This window comes from Herpailurus yagouaroundi, unplaced genomic scaffold (genome assembly GCF_014898765.1).
Source record: "Herpailurus yagouaroundi ecotype Mexico unplaced genomic scaffold, PumYag 77, whole genome shotgun sequence".
In the NCBI taxonomy this organism is placed as follows: domain Eukaryota; kingdom Metazoa; phylum Chordata; class Mammalia; order Carnivora; family Felidae; genus Herpailurus; species Herpailurus yagouaroundi.
The window spans coordinates 52,589,756-52,608,208 of NW_024412388.1; the positions used below are offsets into that span (position 1 = coordinate 52,589,756).

The window sequence follows — 18,453 nt, forward strand, 5'->3', positions numbered from 1 at the left end:
TTTCTTTCTTTCTTTCTTTCTTTCTTTCTTTCTTTCTTTCTTTCTTTCTTTCTTTCTTTCTTTGTTTCTTTCTTTCTCAATGTTTATTTACTTATTTTGGGAGAGAGAGAGAGAGACAACTAGTAGGAGAGGGGCAGAGAAAGAGGAAGAGAGAATCCCAAGTAGGCTCTGTGCTGATAGTGATAGTTGCAAGGGTTCCAGCTCACAAACTGTGAGATTGTAACCTGAAATCAAGAGTCAGACACATCCGACTGAGCCACCCATGCGCACCACCAATACAATTTCTTTTTTTTTAATGTTTATTTTTGACATTTATTTATTTTTGGGACAGAGAGAGACAGAGCATGAACGGGGGAGGGGCAGAGAGAGAGGGAGACACAGAATCTGAAGCAGGCTCCAGGCTCTGAGCTGTCAGCACAGAGCCCGATGCAGGGCTCGAATTCACCGAACTCTGAGATCATGACCAGAGCCAAGTCAGACGTTCAATGAACTGAGCCACCCAGGCACCCCAATACCATTTCTTAATGTAGTTCAACTCAACAAATATTTACTGAAATGGTAATATATACCAGCCATTTTGCTTAGTATAAAATACAGGTGTTGGGTGCCTGGGTGGCTCATTTGGTTGAGCACCGACCTCGGCTCAGGTCAGGATCTCGCAGTTGGTGGGTTCAAGACCCGCGTCCGGTTCTGTGCTGACAGCTCAGAGCCTGGAGTCTGCTTCAGATTCTGTGTCTTCCTCTCTCTCTGCCCCTCCCCTCCTCATGCTCTGTGTCTCTGTCTCTCAAAAATAAATAAATGTTACAAAAAAATTTTTTTTAATACAGGCGTTGTATTAAAAAACCACAAAATTTACAGGACCGTTAGCAATATGTCAAGGTAATATAACATCGTATTTCATTTATTCATTCATTTATTTAGCAAGTATTTATTGAGTGGTATTTCTGTGCCAAGCACTGTTTTAGATGCTAATTAAGAGCTTTGGATAGAAACAAGCCTGTGCTTGAATCTTAGTTTTTGTCACATAATAACTGTGTGATCCTTGGTAAGTTAGTCAGCAGCCCTTTTGAGTCTCAGTTTCCTTATCTATAAATTGAGAATAATTATATTTAGTGTGTTCCTAGAAGATTTAAATCATCTCACATGTATTAAGTGCATAGCATAGTACCAGGAATCTAGTAATCACTTTAATAAATGACAGCGTAATGAATACTATTACAGAACTAATAGATGACTGTAGGAAGTGACGAAAGTATAGTTTAAGAATGTATGCTACTATTGTATGTTGTATATGAAGACTTCAATTTAGGGAGATTATCTGAAAGGCTGATAGAGATATCCTGATATAAAGTGATGACAGCTAAGCCTAGGGTAGTACCTGAACATAGTAAGAAAGGGACAGATCTAACAGACAATGCCACAATTAGTCTATAGGCCACAGTGATTGTGTAACAAAAGACAACTTACATTTTGCACCTAAGACATCAAAAGCAGGGAATGGTGCTGATGACAAGTGGGAATTAGTTAAAAGATACTAGAAGAATTTAATGATTAAAAGAAGATGGCATACTTTCAATTTTAAAATTCTGTGACTTTCATATAAAATTTTATGTGTTTGGAAATACTTCAAGGCCTTCATATTACCTTCATATTATTTGCCTGACTTTTAATATCCTATTTCTGATCTTGATTTTGCCCACTATTGTTCACTATCTGATATTTCTTAGATGAGCTGAAGTGATTAAAAAAAAAATCTGTGGATTTAAAAAAGTCTGTTAGTCAGCAGGATTCAGTTCTTTGTTTGCATTTTACTTTGAATTCTTGAAATAAATTTCATAAATTTAAGTTTACAACAACTCTGAGAAGTACTTGTTATAAATATGGTTATTGTATAATTTGTTTTGAGATTGATAGAATAAGTTACTAGAAGAATAAGTTACTTCAAATACTTTAAATCTATTTTAAACAAGTTTGGGTATCTCAGTTTCATGTGGAGTGGAGAATTATGGAATTGGGATGGAAAAAGATCTTTTCAGAAGTTAGAAAATTGTTGAAATGTATGCATAAGCCAGATTTTAAACTGTACATTCACACAATTGGTAAAGGACATGAATTACAGGAGGAAAATAAGACCTTTTCTATAGACCACTTTTAGGTACTTTATCACTTTTCTTTTTTTAATACTGAATTCTGCTTGCTTAGGTTTTGTAATATGCAAAGAATGTCAGGAATTTTTCTTTGAAAGAGGAATAGCTTCAATTGCTAGTCATGATTACAATTAGAGAAAGCCCAAACCATGAGTTGTAAACTCCAGAGATGTAATACTTCCTGTATCCAGACTCCCAATTAGAATGTGTTTTAAGTATATGTGTGGTATAAAACGCATGTGTTATATAAGATATGTATATGTTGTGTATGAATATGTTGTGTAACATATTTGTTTTGTATGTGTCTATGTATATAACAATACAAACATCTTAAAGTAGAAGTTAATTGTCTAAATTTTTGTGAAGGCTCCAAATAGTAATTTTGTTACAAAAGTTTCTCATATTTTCAAAATGATGATCAATTCAACTTGTCAATTAGGTGGCAATCCATATAAATTTTTTCCTTTATAAATCATCTATTTAACTTTTTGTTTTTATATACATTTTATAATTCTTTAATAACAAAACATTCATTAACTCTTTAACCTGTTTGTCTTAATGAAAAGCAAATAGCTTTCTAATAAGTATGTGACATAGGGTATCTTTAAAGAACAACAGTGATGATGATGATGATATATGAGTTCCTCCTCTACATTTATGCTAGATCTTTTTTTTTAAAATTTTTTAATGTTTATTCATTTTTGAGAGAAAGAGACAGAACATGAGCAGTGGAGGGGCAGAGAGGAGACACAGAATCCAAAGCAGGCTCCAGGCTCTAAGCTGTCAGCACAGAGCCCAACACGGGGCTCAAACCCACCAACCGTGAGATCATGACCTGAGCCGAAGTCAGATGTTTAACCGACTGAGCCACCCAGGTGCCCAAGTTTATGCTAGATCTACTGTTTAATAATTCTACCCCACCTAAAACTTTAATAATAATATAGAATTATATGTCAAAACAAATTATGTTCTCTACAGTGTCCCAAGAAAAATGTAACTTTACTGATACATTCAAGTTTTCTGATAGTAGAATTTTCAACTGAACTATTTTTAATTTGTGCTTTTCATTATTTCCTTATACATTGCGAATGAAAATAAGTAAAATTTGTATATGACAAGTGAATTAACAGTTCTTTTTCTTTTTATATGAATTTACCTGAATTGGTAGAATATAGCACCACCTTATGCCCTGTATAAGAATTACAAGCTACTATTTTATTTCTGCTTTATATCGTTGAGAAAACTATATCACACATGGAATTTCTTACTCTGTCACTCTGAAATTTTTTTAAAAACTCAACATCCTTACATTTTTCTCATAATACTCAAACTGTCAACCTTAGTCTATAATCCTTTCAAACGGATTTATTTGAATGAGCCATTCACTTTATCAGTACTTTTTTCTTTTAATTCATAACATTTTAGTCTAGATTCTAGAGAAAAAGCTTTGTGTGATTGAAAGTCTATTTGTTTTAAAAAAAAATTAGGTTGAATAAGCACTGTGTTGTTAACAACTCTGGCAGATCTTAAGAATTTGAGTGCTTTCTTTTAAGCAGGAGAGCTACAAATTCTCCTAATAATGTTATTTATTTAGTATTCAAATTAATCTGATTATTACCTTGAAATTTGGTTGATATAAATCATGTGACATTTATCTTCTATTTTGTAGTAGCTGTTGTTCCACCATATTCTAGTCTTATTAACCATGTATTGTAGTATCTAGGTTGGCTGTCTTTCCAAGGAAACATAAAAATTCTCTTCCTATACTTTCTCTAAAACTGGAATTTAGGAAAGACTTATGATAATGATGTTAACTCACTCCCCAGCCAAAGGCATCTCCTGTCAACTGTGGCACTGCCTCCAAGAAATACAATAAGCAGGTGGAAAAATTCTCTCATCTTTGAGTTTCCCAAATGTTACAAATTATGTTCATTACCAGTGTACCAGGCAAAATGCATTACAGGCATACCTCGTTTTATTGCATGTCACTTTATTGTGCTTCACAGATAATTGCATTTTTGTAAATTGAAGATTTGTGGCAACCCTGTGTCAGGCAAGCCTGTTGTTGCCATTTTTTCAACAGCATTTGCTCACGTTGTATCTCTGTGTCACATTTTGGTAATTCTTGCAGTGTTTTAAACTTTTCATTATTATTATATTTTTTATGGTGATCTGTGATCCATAATTATGACCTGCTAAAAGCTCAAATGATGTTTAGCATTTTTTAGCAATAAAGTATCTTTTAATTAAGGTATGTGCATTGTGTTTTTGAGACATAATAACTACTGCATACTTAGTAGACTACAGTGTAGTATAAACATAACTTTATATGCACTGGGAAACCAAAAAATTTGTTCAACTTGCTTTATTGTGATGTTCACTTTATTTCAGTGGTCTGGAACCAAACCTGCAATATCTCTGAGGTATGCCTGTAGTTTTTAATTTGTTTAAATACCTTTTTAAAAATTTATTTGTTGGTTGGTTTTTAAGAGAGAGAGATGAGAGAGTGTGTGCTTGTGTGAAGAAGGGGCAGAGGGAGAGGGAGAGAGAGAATCTTAAGCAGGCTTCATGCTCAGCACAGAGCCCAATGCGGGGTTTGACCTCACTCCTCCTGGGATCATGACCTGAGCCAAAGTCAAGAGTCAGATGCCCAACTGACTGAGCCATCCAGGTGGCCCTAAACACTTTTATCAGAGGGGGGGGGGGGGGGGCCCTGCTACACGCATGATTAAATACAAATTTAAGAAATTTCCCAGCTACTGAAATGTACATTTTTTTCAATAAGGAACCCAAATAATTATGTTTATCTTAACACTTCAATATATGGATAATTCCAAATGACAATGCTTTCTCATAGTCTATTGTAATGATTTCATAAGCCTGAACTTTCTTTAATTACTAGCTTTTGAAAAAAATCATGGCAGATATTTAAATGTGCAAAAGAACAGAATTTTGAATATAGCTGGCAGTTAGGAGAGAAAGTAAGGAGACCTCGGAGACGTAGGTCCAGCTCTGGCTCTGCAGTCAGCGTAAGTTGTGACAAGCATATCCCTTTATTTTTCATCAATCAAAAGGGAAATCTGGACTGGATTGCTCTTCAGACTTCTTCTACCTTTAGTATTCTATAATTCTAAATGAGTATTTCATTCCATTCCAGATGGGTGACTATAAAAAACATTCATAAAATATTTCAGATGAAGTTCCATTTGATAATGCTATAGTCAAAGTTCATTGAAAGGAAAACATATTTTCCATTTGATGTCAGAATCTTAGCTCAAACTGTCTAAAAGTGTAGCTTGCCTAAATACCATGTGAGTGTCTTTCCTTTCTTCTCTGTAGCAATTGTCACCATCCGAGGTCATGTTGATTATATTAAGGCCAGCTGGCTTTGAGGTAATGTCAGCATCTGTTGTTAGTCCTTAATATATTACCATCCAAGGGATTTACAAGGAGGCTAAATGAAAATCTGTATATACTCTTACTCATCATTAATTGTTGAACTTGAACTTTTGGCTCAAGCCCCAGTTTGAACTTCATTGAGTTATAAAAATTTTGAATTTAGTACCCAGAGTATATTTTGTTTTGGAAACATGATTTAATGGTAGAAGTGTTGATCCAAAAGTCCTAGACTCTAGACCTAATATTTCTACAAACTCCTTGAGAAATTATGATTCTGTATAACCTCTGGGTACCTCAGTTTATCTGTTTATTAAAATGACTAATTTATATCTATCTATCCCTTATTGCCTCATAGAGATGTTGTTGAAATGTCATACATAACGACTCGTTTCTGTCATCAGCAATATCTTTACAAAGATGAATTCTAATAATTTAAGGTCACATTTTAATTTATCAGAATTAAAAATACACATATCTTTTATATCCCAAAGGTATGACAGTGCATGTGATTAATGACTGAAAGCTTGAGTAATAGTTCAGCAATAATGGTAATTTCTTGAAATTCAGTTTAAGAATAAATCTCCAAAGAAAAGATGAATATAAAAATGGAAAACTAGGGGCGCCTGGGTGGCTCAGTCGGCTAAGTGTCTGACTTCAGCTCAGGTCATGATCTCGCGGTCCGTGAGTTCGAGCCCCGCATCGGGCTCTGTGCTGACCGCTCAGAGCCTGGAGCCTGTTTCAGATTCTGTGTCTCCCTCTCTCTCTGACCCTCCCCCATTCATGCTCTGTCTCTCTCTGTCTCAAAAATAAATAAACGTTAAAAAAAATTAAAAAAAAAAAGGAAAACTTACATAAATTGAAAACTAACCAAAACGAAAATAAAAGGAAACAGAAAATACATCAAAACTTACAAAGTGTAGTCAATATCTAAAACAGTCAAAACAATTTATTAAAATATGTAACAAAAATACCAAGTTGATGATAGAGCTACAAAAATAGATGAATAGGCAGTTCCCACAAAAAGAGACAAAAATAATAAACACATGGGAAAAAGTTCAACCTTGCTAATAATCAGAAAAATTAAAATTGATGCAAAAGTTATTACTGTACCATTTAATTATTACATTGTTTTTATTGCCTTAATATAAATTGACACAAAAATCATTGCAATACTGTATATAGACAAAAATTGTGGAATACTATAATATTATGTACCCACACATTGCTTAAGAAATCATTCCCTTGGGGCGCCTGTGTGGCTCATTCAGCTGAGCTTCAGACTTTGGCTCAGGTCATGATCTCACGGTCTGTGACTTCGAGCCCCACGTCGGGCTCTGTGCTGACAGCTCAGAGCGTGGAGCCTGCTTCAGATTCTGTGTCTCCCTCTCTCTCTGACTCTCCCCCATTCATGCTCTGTCTCTCTCTGTCTCAAAAATAAATAAAATTTTTAAAAAAAGAAAAAAATAATTCCCCACCACCACACAGTTTTTCTAATGATAACACTGCTGACCAAGTTATGGTAGTGGAAAAATTATTACATGATACATTGTTGGTGGTATTGTAAAATTGGTATCACTGTTTTACAAAGCAGCACGGAAACACATGCTGCCTTAAAAATACACTTACTTTTTTGTGTGGAACCAGAAAAGACCCCGAATAGCCAAAGCAATCTTGAAAAAGAAAACCAAAGCAGGAAGCATCACAATCCTGGACTTCAAGCCACACTACAAAGCGGTAATCATAAGACAGTATGGTACTGGGACACTCAGGTCAATGGAACAGAATAGAAAACCCAGAAATGGACCCACAAACATATGGCCAACTAATCTTTGACAAAGCAGGAAAGAATATCCAGCGGAATAAAGACAGTCTCTTCAGCAAGTGGTGCTGGGAAAACTGGACAGCTGCATGCAGAAAAACGAACCTGGACCCTTTCTTACATGATACACAAAAATAAACTCAAAATGGATGAAAGACCTAAATGTAAGACAGGAAGCCATCAAAATCCTCGAGGAGAAAGCAAGCAATCTTGGCCGCAGCAACTTCTTACTCAACACATCTCTGGAGGCAAGGGAAACAAAAGCAAAAATGAACTACTGGAACCTCAATCAAAATAAAAAGCTTCTGCACAGCGAAGGAAACAATAGTAAAACTAAAAGGCAGCTGATGGAATGGGAAAAGATATTTGCAAACAACATATCAGATAAAGGATTAGTATCCAAAATCTATAGAGAACTTATCAAACTCAACACCCAAAAAACAAATCATCCAGTGAAGAAATGGGCAAAAGACATGAATAGACCTTCTCCAAAGAAGACATCCAGATGGCCAACTGACACATGAAAAAATGCTCAACATCACTCATCATCAGGGAATTACAAATCAAAACCACAATGAGATACCACCTTACACCTGTCAGAATGGCTAACATTAACAACTCAGGCAACAATAGGTGTTGGTGAGGATGTGGAGAAAGAGGATCTCTTTTGCATTGTTGGTGGCAATGCAAGCTGGTGCAGCCACTCTGGAAAACAGTATGGAGGTCCCTCAAAAAACTAAAAAATAGAACTACCCTATGACCCAGCAATTGCACTACTAGGTATTCATCCACGGGATACAGGTATGCTGTTTTGAAGGGACATATGCACCCCAATGTTTATAGCAGCACTATCAACCATAGCCAAATTATGGACAGAGCCCAAATGTCCATCGATGGATGAATGGATAAAGAAGATGTGGTATATATGTAAATGGAGTATTACTCGGCAATCAAAAAGAATGAAATCTTGCCATTTGCAACTACATGGATGGAAGTGGAGGGTATTATGCTAAGCAAAATTAGTCAGTCAGAGAAAGACAAAAATCATATGACTTCACTCATATGAGGACTTTAAGAGACAAAATAGATGAACATAAGGGAAGAGAAACAAAATATAAAAACAGGGAGGGGGACAAAAGCATAAGAGACTCTTAAATATGGAGACCAAACAGAGGGTTACTGGAGGGGTTGTGGGAGGGGGGATGGGCTAAATGGGTAAGGGGCATTAAGGAATCTACTCCTGAAATCATTGTTACACTATATGCTAACTAATTTGGATGTAAATTAAAAAAAATAAAATGAATTTAAAAAAATATACTTACTTTTGGCCTAGAAGATCTTTTGAAGGATATTATTCATGAAAAGAAAACTATTTAGACAAAGCAGTCTTCATTTTAGTATTATTTATGCTGATGAGAAATTAGAAATGACATAAATATCTAACATTTTAGAAACAAGTAAGTAATGGTATACAAACTCAATGGGTAATTATAGAACAAGTTAAATTGAAAAAACTTGAATATTGCTTAGCAAAATGGCTTTTTTTCTTGTAAAATATACATAATATAAATTTTACCATTTTAGCCATTTTTAAGTATATGGTTCTGTTCATTAGATTCATTCATATGGTTTTGCAACCATCACCATTCTCCATATCCAGAACTTTTTCATCATCCTCAACTAAATCTTTTTTTTTTTTTTTTTAAGCTTACTTAAATCCACTTTAGTTAACATACAGTGTAGTATTGGTTTCAGGAGTAGAATTTAGTGATCCATCACTTTACATATTAGACCCAGTGCTCATCCCAACAAGTGCCCTCCTTAATGCCCATCACCATTTAGCACATCTCCTACCCACCTCCCCTCTAGCAACCCTCAGTTTGTTTTCTGTATTTAAGAGTCTCTGTGGTTTGCTTCCCTCTCTGTTTTTATCTTATTTTTCTTCCTTTTCTCTATGTTCATCTGTTTTGTTTCTTAAATTACACATATGAGTAAAATAATATGATATTTGTCTTTCTTTTGACTGACTTATTTTACTTAGCATAATACACTCTAGTTCCATCCATGTTGTTGCAAATGGCAAGATTTCATTCTTTTTGATTGCTGAGTAATATTCCATTGTATATGTATAGCACATCTTCTTTATCCATTCATCCTTTGATGGACTTTGGGCTCTTTCCATAATTTGGCTATTGTCAGTAGTGCTGCTATAAACATTGGGGTGCATGTACTCCTTCGAATCAGCATTCTTGTATCCTTTTTATAAATACCTGGTAGTGCAATTGCTGGATTGTAGTGTAGTTCTATTTTTAATATTTTGAGGAAACTCCACACTATTTTCCGTAGTAACTGCACCAGTGTTCATTCCCACCAACAGTGGAAAAGTGCTCCCTTTTCTCTGCATCCTCTGCATCCTACATCTGTTGTTTGCTCGGTTAATTTTAGCCATTCTGATAGGTGTGAGGTGGTATCTCATTGTGGTTTTGATTTGTATTTCCCTGATGATGAGTGATACTGAACATGTTTTCATGTATCTTTTAGCCATCTGGATGTCTTCTTTGGAAAAGTGTCTGTTTATGTCTTTATCCCATTTCTTTACTGGATTATTTGTTTTTTGGGTATTGAGTTTGATTAGTTCTTTATAGATTTTGGATACTAACCCTTTATCTGATATGTCATTTGCAAATATCTTCTCCCATTTCGTTGGTTGCCTTTTAGTTTTGTTGATTATTTTCTTTGCAGTGCAGAAGCTTTTAATCTTGATGAGGTCCCAATAGTTCATTTTTGCTTTTAGTTTCCTTGCCTTTGTAGATGTGTTGAGCAAAAAATTGCTGCAGCTGAGGTCAAAGAGGTTGTTGCCTGTTTTCTCCTCTAGGATTTTGATGATTTCCTATCTTACTTTTAGCTCTTTCATCCATTTTGAGTTTATTTTTGTGTATGGTATAAGAAAGTGGTCCAGGTTCATTCTTCTGTATGTTGCCATCGAGTTTTCCCAACACTGTTTGCTGAAGAGACTGTCGTTTTTTCATTGGATATTCTTTCCTGTTTTGTTGAAGATTAGTTGGCCATACATTTGTGGGTCCCCTTCCAGGTTCTCTATTCTCTTCCACTGATCCATGTGTCTGTTTTTATGCCAGTACCATAGTGTTTGATGATTACAGCTTTGTAATACAGCTTGAAATCTGGAATTGTGATGCCTCCTGCTTTGGTTTTCTTTTTCAACATTACTTTGGCTATTCGGGGTCTTTTGTGGTTTCATACAAATTATAGAATTGTTTGTTCTAGCTCTGTGAAGCTCTGTGAAGAATGCTGGTGTTATTTTGATAGGGATTGCATTGAATATGTAGATTTCTTTAGGTAGTATAGACATTTTAGCAATATTTGTTCTTCCATTCCATGAACATGGAATGTTTTACTCTTCTTTGTGTCTTCAGTTTCTTTCATAAGCTTTCTATAGTTTTCAGCATGCGGATCTTTTACCTTCTTGGTTAGGTTATTTTTAGGTATCTTATGGTTTTTGGTGCAATTGTAAATGGGATCGATTCCTTGCTTTGCATTTCTGCTGCTTCATTACTGGTGTATAGAAATGCAACTGATTTCTGTACATTGAGTTTATATCCTGCAACTTTGCTGAATTCATGTATCAGTTCTAGCAGTTTTTTCATGGAGTCTTTTGGGTTTTCCACGTAGAGTATCATGTCATCTGCAAAGAGTGAAAGTTTGACTTCTTCCTTGCCAAATGTGTGTCTTTTATTTCTTTTTCTTTTTTAAAAAAATTAATGTTTATTTATTTTGAGAGAGAGACAGAATGTGAGCAGGGGAGGGGCAGAGTCAGAGGGAGACACAGAATCTGAAGCAGACTCCAGGCTCTGAGCTATCAGCACAGAGCCCGATGCGGGGCTTGGACTCACAAGCCATGAGATCATGACCTGAGCCAAAGTTGGATGCTTAACTGACTGAGCCACCCAGCCACCCCTATGCCTTTTATTTTTTGTTGTTGTTGTTGTTGTCTGATTGCTGAGGCTAGGATTTCCAGTACTATGTTGAACAACAGTGGTGAAAGTGGACATCCCTGCTGTGTTCCTGACTTTAGGGGGAAAGCTCTCAGTTTTTCCCCATGGAGGATGGTATTAACTGTGGGTCTTTAATATTTAGCTTTTGTGATGCCCAATTAAATCTCTTAGTTATAAACTCATTTATAACTCATATAAACTCCTCATTTCCTCCTCTTTCCACTCATGGCAAACTCTGTTCTACTTTCTTTCTCTGAATTTAATCTAGGTTCTTCATTTAAGTGAAATCATGCAATATTTGTCCTTTTGTGTCTGGCTTATTTCACGTAGCATAATGTCTTCAAGGTTTATATCTGCAACATCTGTTAGAATTTTAGTCCCTTTTAAGCCTGAATAATATTCCATTGTATGCATATTCCACATTTTGTTTACCCATTCATCCACCAATGGACACTTGGATTCTTTCCACCATTTGGCTATTGTGAATAATGCTGCCATGAAGATGGGTGTACAAATATCTGTTTGAGTCTCTGCTCTCACTATATACCCAGAAATGGAATTGCTGGATCATACAGTAATTCTGTGTTTAATTTTTGGTGGAACTAACAAACTTTTCCATAGTGGCATCACATTTTATATTCCTACCAGCAATGCACAAGGGTTTCAATTTCTCCACATTGTTGTCAGCACTTGTTATTTTATGTATTTTGGGGGTTTTGTTTTTGTTTTTATTTAATAGCCATCTTAGTGGGTATGAAGTAGTATCTCACTGTGGTTCTGATTTGCATTTCCCTAATGATGTGATGTTAAGCATCTTTTCATGTGCTTATTAGCCACTTGTGTATCTTCTTTGGAGAAATGTCTATTCAAGTCTTAGGACCATTTTTAAAAAAAATATTTATTTATTTTGAGATGGGCGAGGGGAGAATCCCAAGCAGGCTCCTCGTGGCAGTGCAGAGCCCAATGATTCGGGGCTCGATTTCATGAACCATGTGAGATCCTGACCTGAGCTGAAATCAAGAGTCAGGCATTTAACTGACTAAGCCACGCAGGTACCCCCTTATGACCATTTTTAATTTGGGGGGGGTTTGTTGTTGAGTTGTAAGAGTTTTTAATATATTCTAGATATTAGTTCATTTTCAAATGTATGATTTGCAAATATTTTCTCCCATTCTGTGAGCCTTTTTCACTATGTTGATAGTGTTCTTTGATGCACAAAGGTTTTTAATTTTAATGAAGTCCAGTTTGTCTATATTTTCTTTTGTGACCTGTGTTTTTGATGTCATATCCAAGAAATCATTGCCAAATCCATTGTCATGAAGCTTTTCCACTATGTTTTTTTCTTAGAGTTTTATAGTTTTAGTACTTACATTTAGGTCTTTGATCCATTTTGTGTTAATCTGTATATGGTATAAGAGAAGAGTTCAAATTAATTATTTTGCACTTGGATATCCAGGTTTCTTAGCTTCATTTGTTGAAAAGATTGTCCTTTTTCCCACTGAATGGTCTTAGCATCCTTATTGAAAATTACTTGACCATATATATGTGAGAGTTTATTTGTGAGCTGTCTGTTCTATTCCATTCATCTATATATTTGTCTTTTTGCCAATATCACACCATTTTGATTACGGTAGCTTTCTATTGAGTTTTGAGGTCAGGACATGTAATTCCTCCAGTTTTGTTCTTATTTTTCAGTAGCAAAATATTTTGGATGTAACATTACATGGAGAAGACACAACATAGAATAATGTTAATTAGAATGTAAAACATGGGGCGCCTGGGTGGCGCAGTCGGTTAAGCGTCCGACTTCAGCCAGGTCGCGATCTCGCGGTCCGTGAGTTCGAGCCCCGCGTCAGGCTCTGGGCTGATGTCTCAGAGCCTGGAGCCTGTTTCCGATTCTGTGTCTCCCTCTCTCTCTGCCCCTCGCCCGTTCATGCTCTGTCTCTCTCTGTCCCAAAAATAAATAAACGTTGAAAAAAAAATTAAAAAAAAAAAAAAAAGAATGTAAAACATAGGTTTTTATGTAAGGGTGGTATTAGGAATGATTATATAGAAATCAAACTAGGGTGGTAGAATTATGGGGATTTTTTCTGTATTCTTAAATTTCTAATTTTAAATGTATTTTGGTGCTATAAAATAATATAAAATATGAAAATAATTATCATTTATGTAATAGAAAAATGATGTGTAAATACATGTTAGGATAATGTAGCCTTTAAAAAAAGTGAATGAGAAATCAACCTCAATAGAAATTATGTTTGTTCTCACCTTTTTAGTACCGTATTAGACTTTTCTATAATGAATTTATAGTATTTTTTATGTTATTGTTAACAGCTAACGTATACCTTTTTAGTGGTTATCTTAATATTATTAAGGCCTTGAGCTTATTATCTAAACATTCTTACAGATAATTTTTCAAAATCATCTTTTATAAAGTCATTTCAAAAACTCATACATATGTTTGTAAGTCACTAGGGGTAGAGCAGAAATGCTTTACATTATAGGTAGGCAAGCCCACTAATGATCAAGTGAAGAAGATTTTTGTACACATTTGTGGCAATGGCACAATTTCTCATATGTTCAATAGAGAATTTTCTACTTTCTCCGTAAGGTGTCATCTTCGAGTTGTATTTAATTCTAGTTAAGAGATCCCATTTAGACCTATTAGTTTGGACCAGAAGGAATTTGGCTAACCAGGAGATAGCAGAAACAATTGTACAGAAAAGTTTTTCGCAAAACTGATGTTTATCAGCATTGTGCTATGGCTGTAAAATTTATTCAGTGTTCTTTTAGTTGCCTGGACTTGACACTGTTATTTTCGTTGTCACATTCTTTACCTTTTGAATACAAAGTCATCACTTTTCCTTTCAGCATCAGTTTTAGGAGTCCTTATTTAGTCATTTTTACTATGTTGCAAGCACTAATCCTGCCCTAGTTATTGTAGTAGCATATTTATTTGTTGCTTTGTTTCTGTTTCTCCCATTCTCACAAACTTTATTTTTTCTTATTTCTTCTTTCCATTATGTCTTTTCCTAACTTTTCATTATCTAAATTACACTCATCTTTCAAGATACAGTTTATATTGATGTCTACCTCCCCTCATCGGTCAGATATTAATAGAGTACCAACAATGTGCCAGTTACTATTAGGAACTAGGGTTATTATTTTGCACATATAATTATTTTTTGTTGTAAAAATTTACTACTGTCAATTATAATTGAATTGTGTCCTGACTGGTTTGTTTGTTGGTTGGTTGGTTGGGTTTTGTTTGTTTGTTTGTTTTTGTTGTTGTTGTTGTTTTTATGTCGCAAATTCCTGGAGGTAAGCGGCTTTATTTGACATTTCCTTTATATCTTCCTTAGGTTTCTCTTTATTACTCTACATGCTGGAAACATTTAATAAATGTTTGAAAAAAAATTTTTTCCCTCATTTCAGGATTGGCAATGTGTGCAGTCAAAAGGTTGCTTTTTTTTAGAAGAAGATGGTGAAATCATTAGTCATCAATATAGGATGCAGATAGCTCAGAGATCCATGGTTTATCTTACAATTAAACCACTAAACCTGAGTCAAGTTGAAGGCAAGTTTAATTTTTTTGTGTATTTTTTAAAATATCACATTATGCCCTCTTTGAAAATAACTTACACATTTGGTAGCCTTCGTGAAGAAAATAATCTACCTAACAAACATGGTTACATACAGTTAAAGAAAGAAAGCATTAGTTTATACTTTGTGTTATCATATTTTACAAAGCAAGTATGTTGGTTTTTGTGTATGTTTAAAGCAAGTTTTATTTTAATTCCTTTAAAAACAAGAACAAAGTGTATCCTGGTTTCTTCTTGATATAGAATTAACATTTTGTTTACTAATTAATTTTTAGCTTTTCCATTTGTCCATTTTTAAAAGTAATAAGTTTAAGAGAAGTTCTGTAGGAACATAATTTGGGGCAATGTGAACTGCAAATAATTTTGAATATCTCCAAAGTCCTATGTCCTATGACTTAAACAATCGTTATTAATAATCTTTACATTCCTGGTAATATTCCTTTTCTGTATATAAATGCTAGATACAAATTAATTTCTTAGTGTCTAGAATGGTTATTATTGGGGCGCCTGAGTGGCTCAGTCTGTTGACTGTCCAACTCTTGATCTCGGCTCAGGTCGTGATCTCACACAGTTTATGAGTTCGAGCCCTGTTTGGGCTCTGCACTGTCAGAATTGTCTCTCCCTCTCTCTCTGCCCCTACCCCACTCGTGCTCTCTCTTTCTCAAAATAAGTAAATAAACTTAAAAAATATTTTAATAAAAAAATAAAATGGTTATTATTTAATTTTTAATTAGTGAAAATGTCTTTAAGGGTGCTTTCCCTAGAAATCTTTTTGTTTGTTTTTAATGTTATTTTATTTATTTTTGAGACAGAGACAGAGAGTGAGCAGGGGAGGGGCAGAGACAGAGGGAGACACAGAATCTGAAGCAGGCTCCAGGCTCTGAGCTGTCAGCACAGAGCCCGATGCAGGGCTCGAACCCACAAACTGTGAGATCATGACCTGAGCCGAAGTCTGACACTCAACCGACCAAGCCACCTAGGCGCCCCATCCCTAGAAATCTTTTTAATGTTGGTTGTTCTAAGTATCAATTTTTAAAATTATTTTTACATAATAAGAAAATGTTTGTTTTATTACTAGAGGATTCTTCCCTGCTCCATTCTTCTTACCTCCTAAAGTAGAGATTCTAAAAGTTTTAACTGTATATCTTGTGAAATTCTTACGACATTTGGTGGTTGATACTTTTTATTTATTTTGAGAGAGGAGTGTGAGACCGAGGAGGGGAGGGAAGGAGGGAGGAAGGGAGAGAGACAGAGAGAGAGAGAGAGAGAGAGAGACAGAGAGAGAGAGAGAGAGAATCCCAAGCAGGCTTTGCACTGTCAGTGTGGAGCCCGACCTGGGGCTCAAACCCATGAACTGCAAGATCATGACCTGAGCTGAAATCAAGAGTTGGATGCTTAACCAGCTGAGCCACCCAGGTGCTCCAATGGTGGTTGGTACTTTTAAATGACAATTACAGTGATCATTTTTTCAGATACAGGTATCAAGACTGGCCTGCATATTCAATGCAGATGTTAATTCTCCATATTCTTAAGAAGATCCTTTATTCACATATTTCTCAAATATTCATTGAGGGCCTTATATATCAAGTATCATTTTCAGTGCTTAGGATACATCAGAGTACAAAAAATACAAAAATCCTTACCCTTATGAACTTACATTCTAGTGAGGGAAACAATAAATAATAAACATAATAAATCGTAAATGATGTGGTATGTTAGTAAGTGATAAGTGCTATGGGAAAAATACAGAGGGATAGGGCATTGTGAATGCTGAGGGAATATGAGTTGCCATTGAAATGGAGTGGTTAGTGTATACTTCATTAAGAAGTTGACATTTGAGCAAAGTCTTTGAAAGAGGTATATCAGTTATCAACTGCTGTATAACAAATTACCCCAAAACCCACAGTGGCTGGAAACAATTAAACAACTGTTCACTCATAAGCAGGTTTCCTGGATAGTTATTTTTGTTTGAGCTGGGCTTTGCTTTTCTCTGTAGGATTTACTTATGCATCTGTGATCAACTGTTGGTTAGCTCATAGCTGGCTTTACTGGTCTTGGCTGGGCTCTGTCCTCTATATGAGGTCTCAGCTGGCACGACTTGAGTCTGCCTCATATAGTCTCTTACGTTCTAGTGAGTTAGCCTGGGCTTGTTCTCTTGGTGTAATAGGGATCTGAAGGAAGGAGCAGAAGCACCTACGGTTTCCTAAGGCTTGGAATCAGAACTGGCACATTACTTCTGTTACATTCTGTTGTTCACGGCAAGTAATAAGGCAAGTCTAGATTTATAAGATAGAGAAATAGACTTGATCTCATGATGGAGAGCAGATTCACATTGCAATGGGCTGTGGGTACAGAGCAGCCATTTCTGCTGTCTTCCATAGAAGGCAGAGGAGTAAGCTTTGTGGATATAGGGCTGGTGGAGGGGATGAGTGGAGAGTGGTGAAGAGTGCAGGTGGCAGAGCATTCCACATAGAGGGACTTCTCTGTCAGAGGCTCCGAGGTAAGAGTGTGCCTGATGTTAGAAGAATAACAAGGTGACTAGAATGGCTAGAACAAAGTAGGAGATGGAGGACAGGGACGAACCAGGACAAAATCAGGTAGAGTTGCTTTTATTTGTTTGTTTTGGCCATAATGAAGACTTGGGCTTTTACTCTGAGAAAAATGTAGAATCTTAGGAGGATTTTTCCCATGGCTGCCCTCACAATTTTCTCCGTATCTTTAATTTACAATGATTTTAGTATTGTCTAGGTGATTTTGTTTTTCTTGTTGATGCTGTTATTGTGGGGTTGGTTGGTTTGTAATTATCCTGCTTGGATTTTTGGCTTATTGTCTTTCATTGTTTTTAGGAAAATTTCCATCTTTATTCTTCAAATATTTCTTCTGCTCTCTCTCTTCTTCCACTTACTTGTATGGTACCTGACATTTTGTCATCTGTGCTATACCACAGATAAGCCAATGATTGCATCTCATCTCTCCTTAGAAGAGTTTGCCTTTCCTTGGATTTCAGGCTACTTGGTTGCCCTGGGACCTTAGCACTGATGGGTTCAAGAAAAAATCAGAATTCGCTAGTTCACGTACTTTTTATTGTTAGGGTGGGAGCAATACTATTCCAACTCTCAACTCCATGAGAGAATTTTGAGTAGAAACAGGACATAATCTGACCTATTTTAACAAGAGCAGTCAGGTTGCTATATTGAAAACAGATTGAAGGGTACCCAAGAGAAAGAAGAGTTCTAGGAGGGAACTGATGATACTTTGAACCAGGAATGTAGAAACAACACAATGGAGTACTACGTGGCAATGAGAAAGAATGAAATGTGGCCCTTTGTAGCAACGTGGATGCAACTAGAGAGTGTTATGCTAAGTGAAATAAGCCATACAGAGAAAGACAGATACTGTATGTTTTCACTCTTATGTGGATCCTGAGAAACTTAACAGGAACCTATGGGGGAGGGGAAGGGAAAAAAAAAAAA

General features: G+C 35.7%; 1 protein-coding gene across 2 annotated transcripts in view; it reads left to right on the forward strand.

The window, feature by feature from the left end:
* Window positions 1-18,453, forward strand: part of EFCAB7 (EF-hand calcium binding domain 7) — a 47,403-nt gene that overhangs the window by 10,226 nt on the left and 18,724 nt on the right. The window contains exon 7 of one of the 2 annotated variants that reach the window (XM_040470470.1): window positions 14,814-14,955. The exons of the other annotated variant lie outside the window; for it this stretch is intronic. Within the exon in view, the coding sequence (XP_040326404.1) occupies window positions 14,814-14,955 (142 nt within the window). The remainder of the gene's footprint in view (window positions 1-14,813; window positions 14,956-18,453) is intronic. 2 annotated transcript variants of the gene reach the window in all.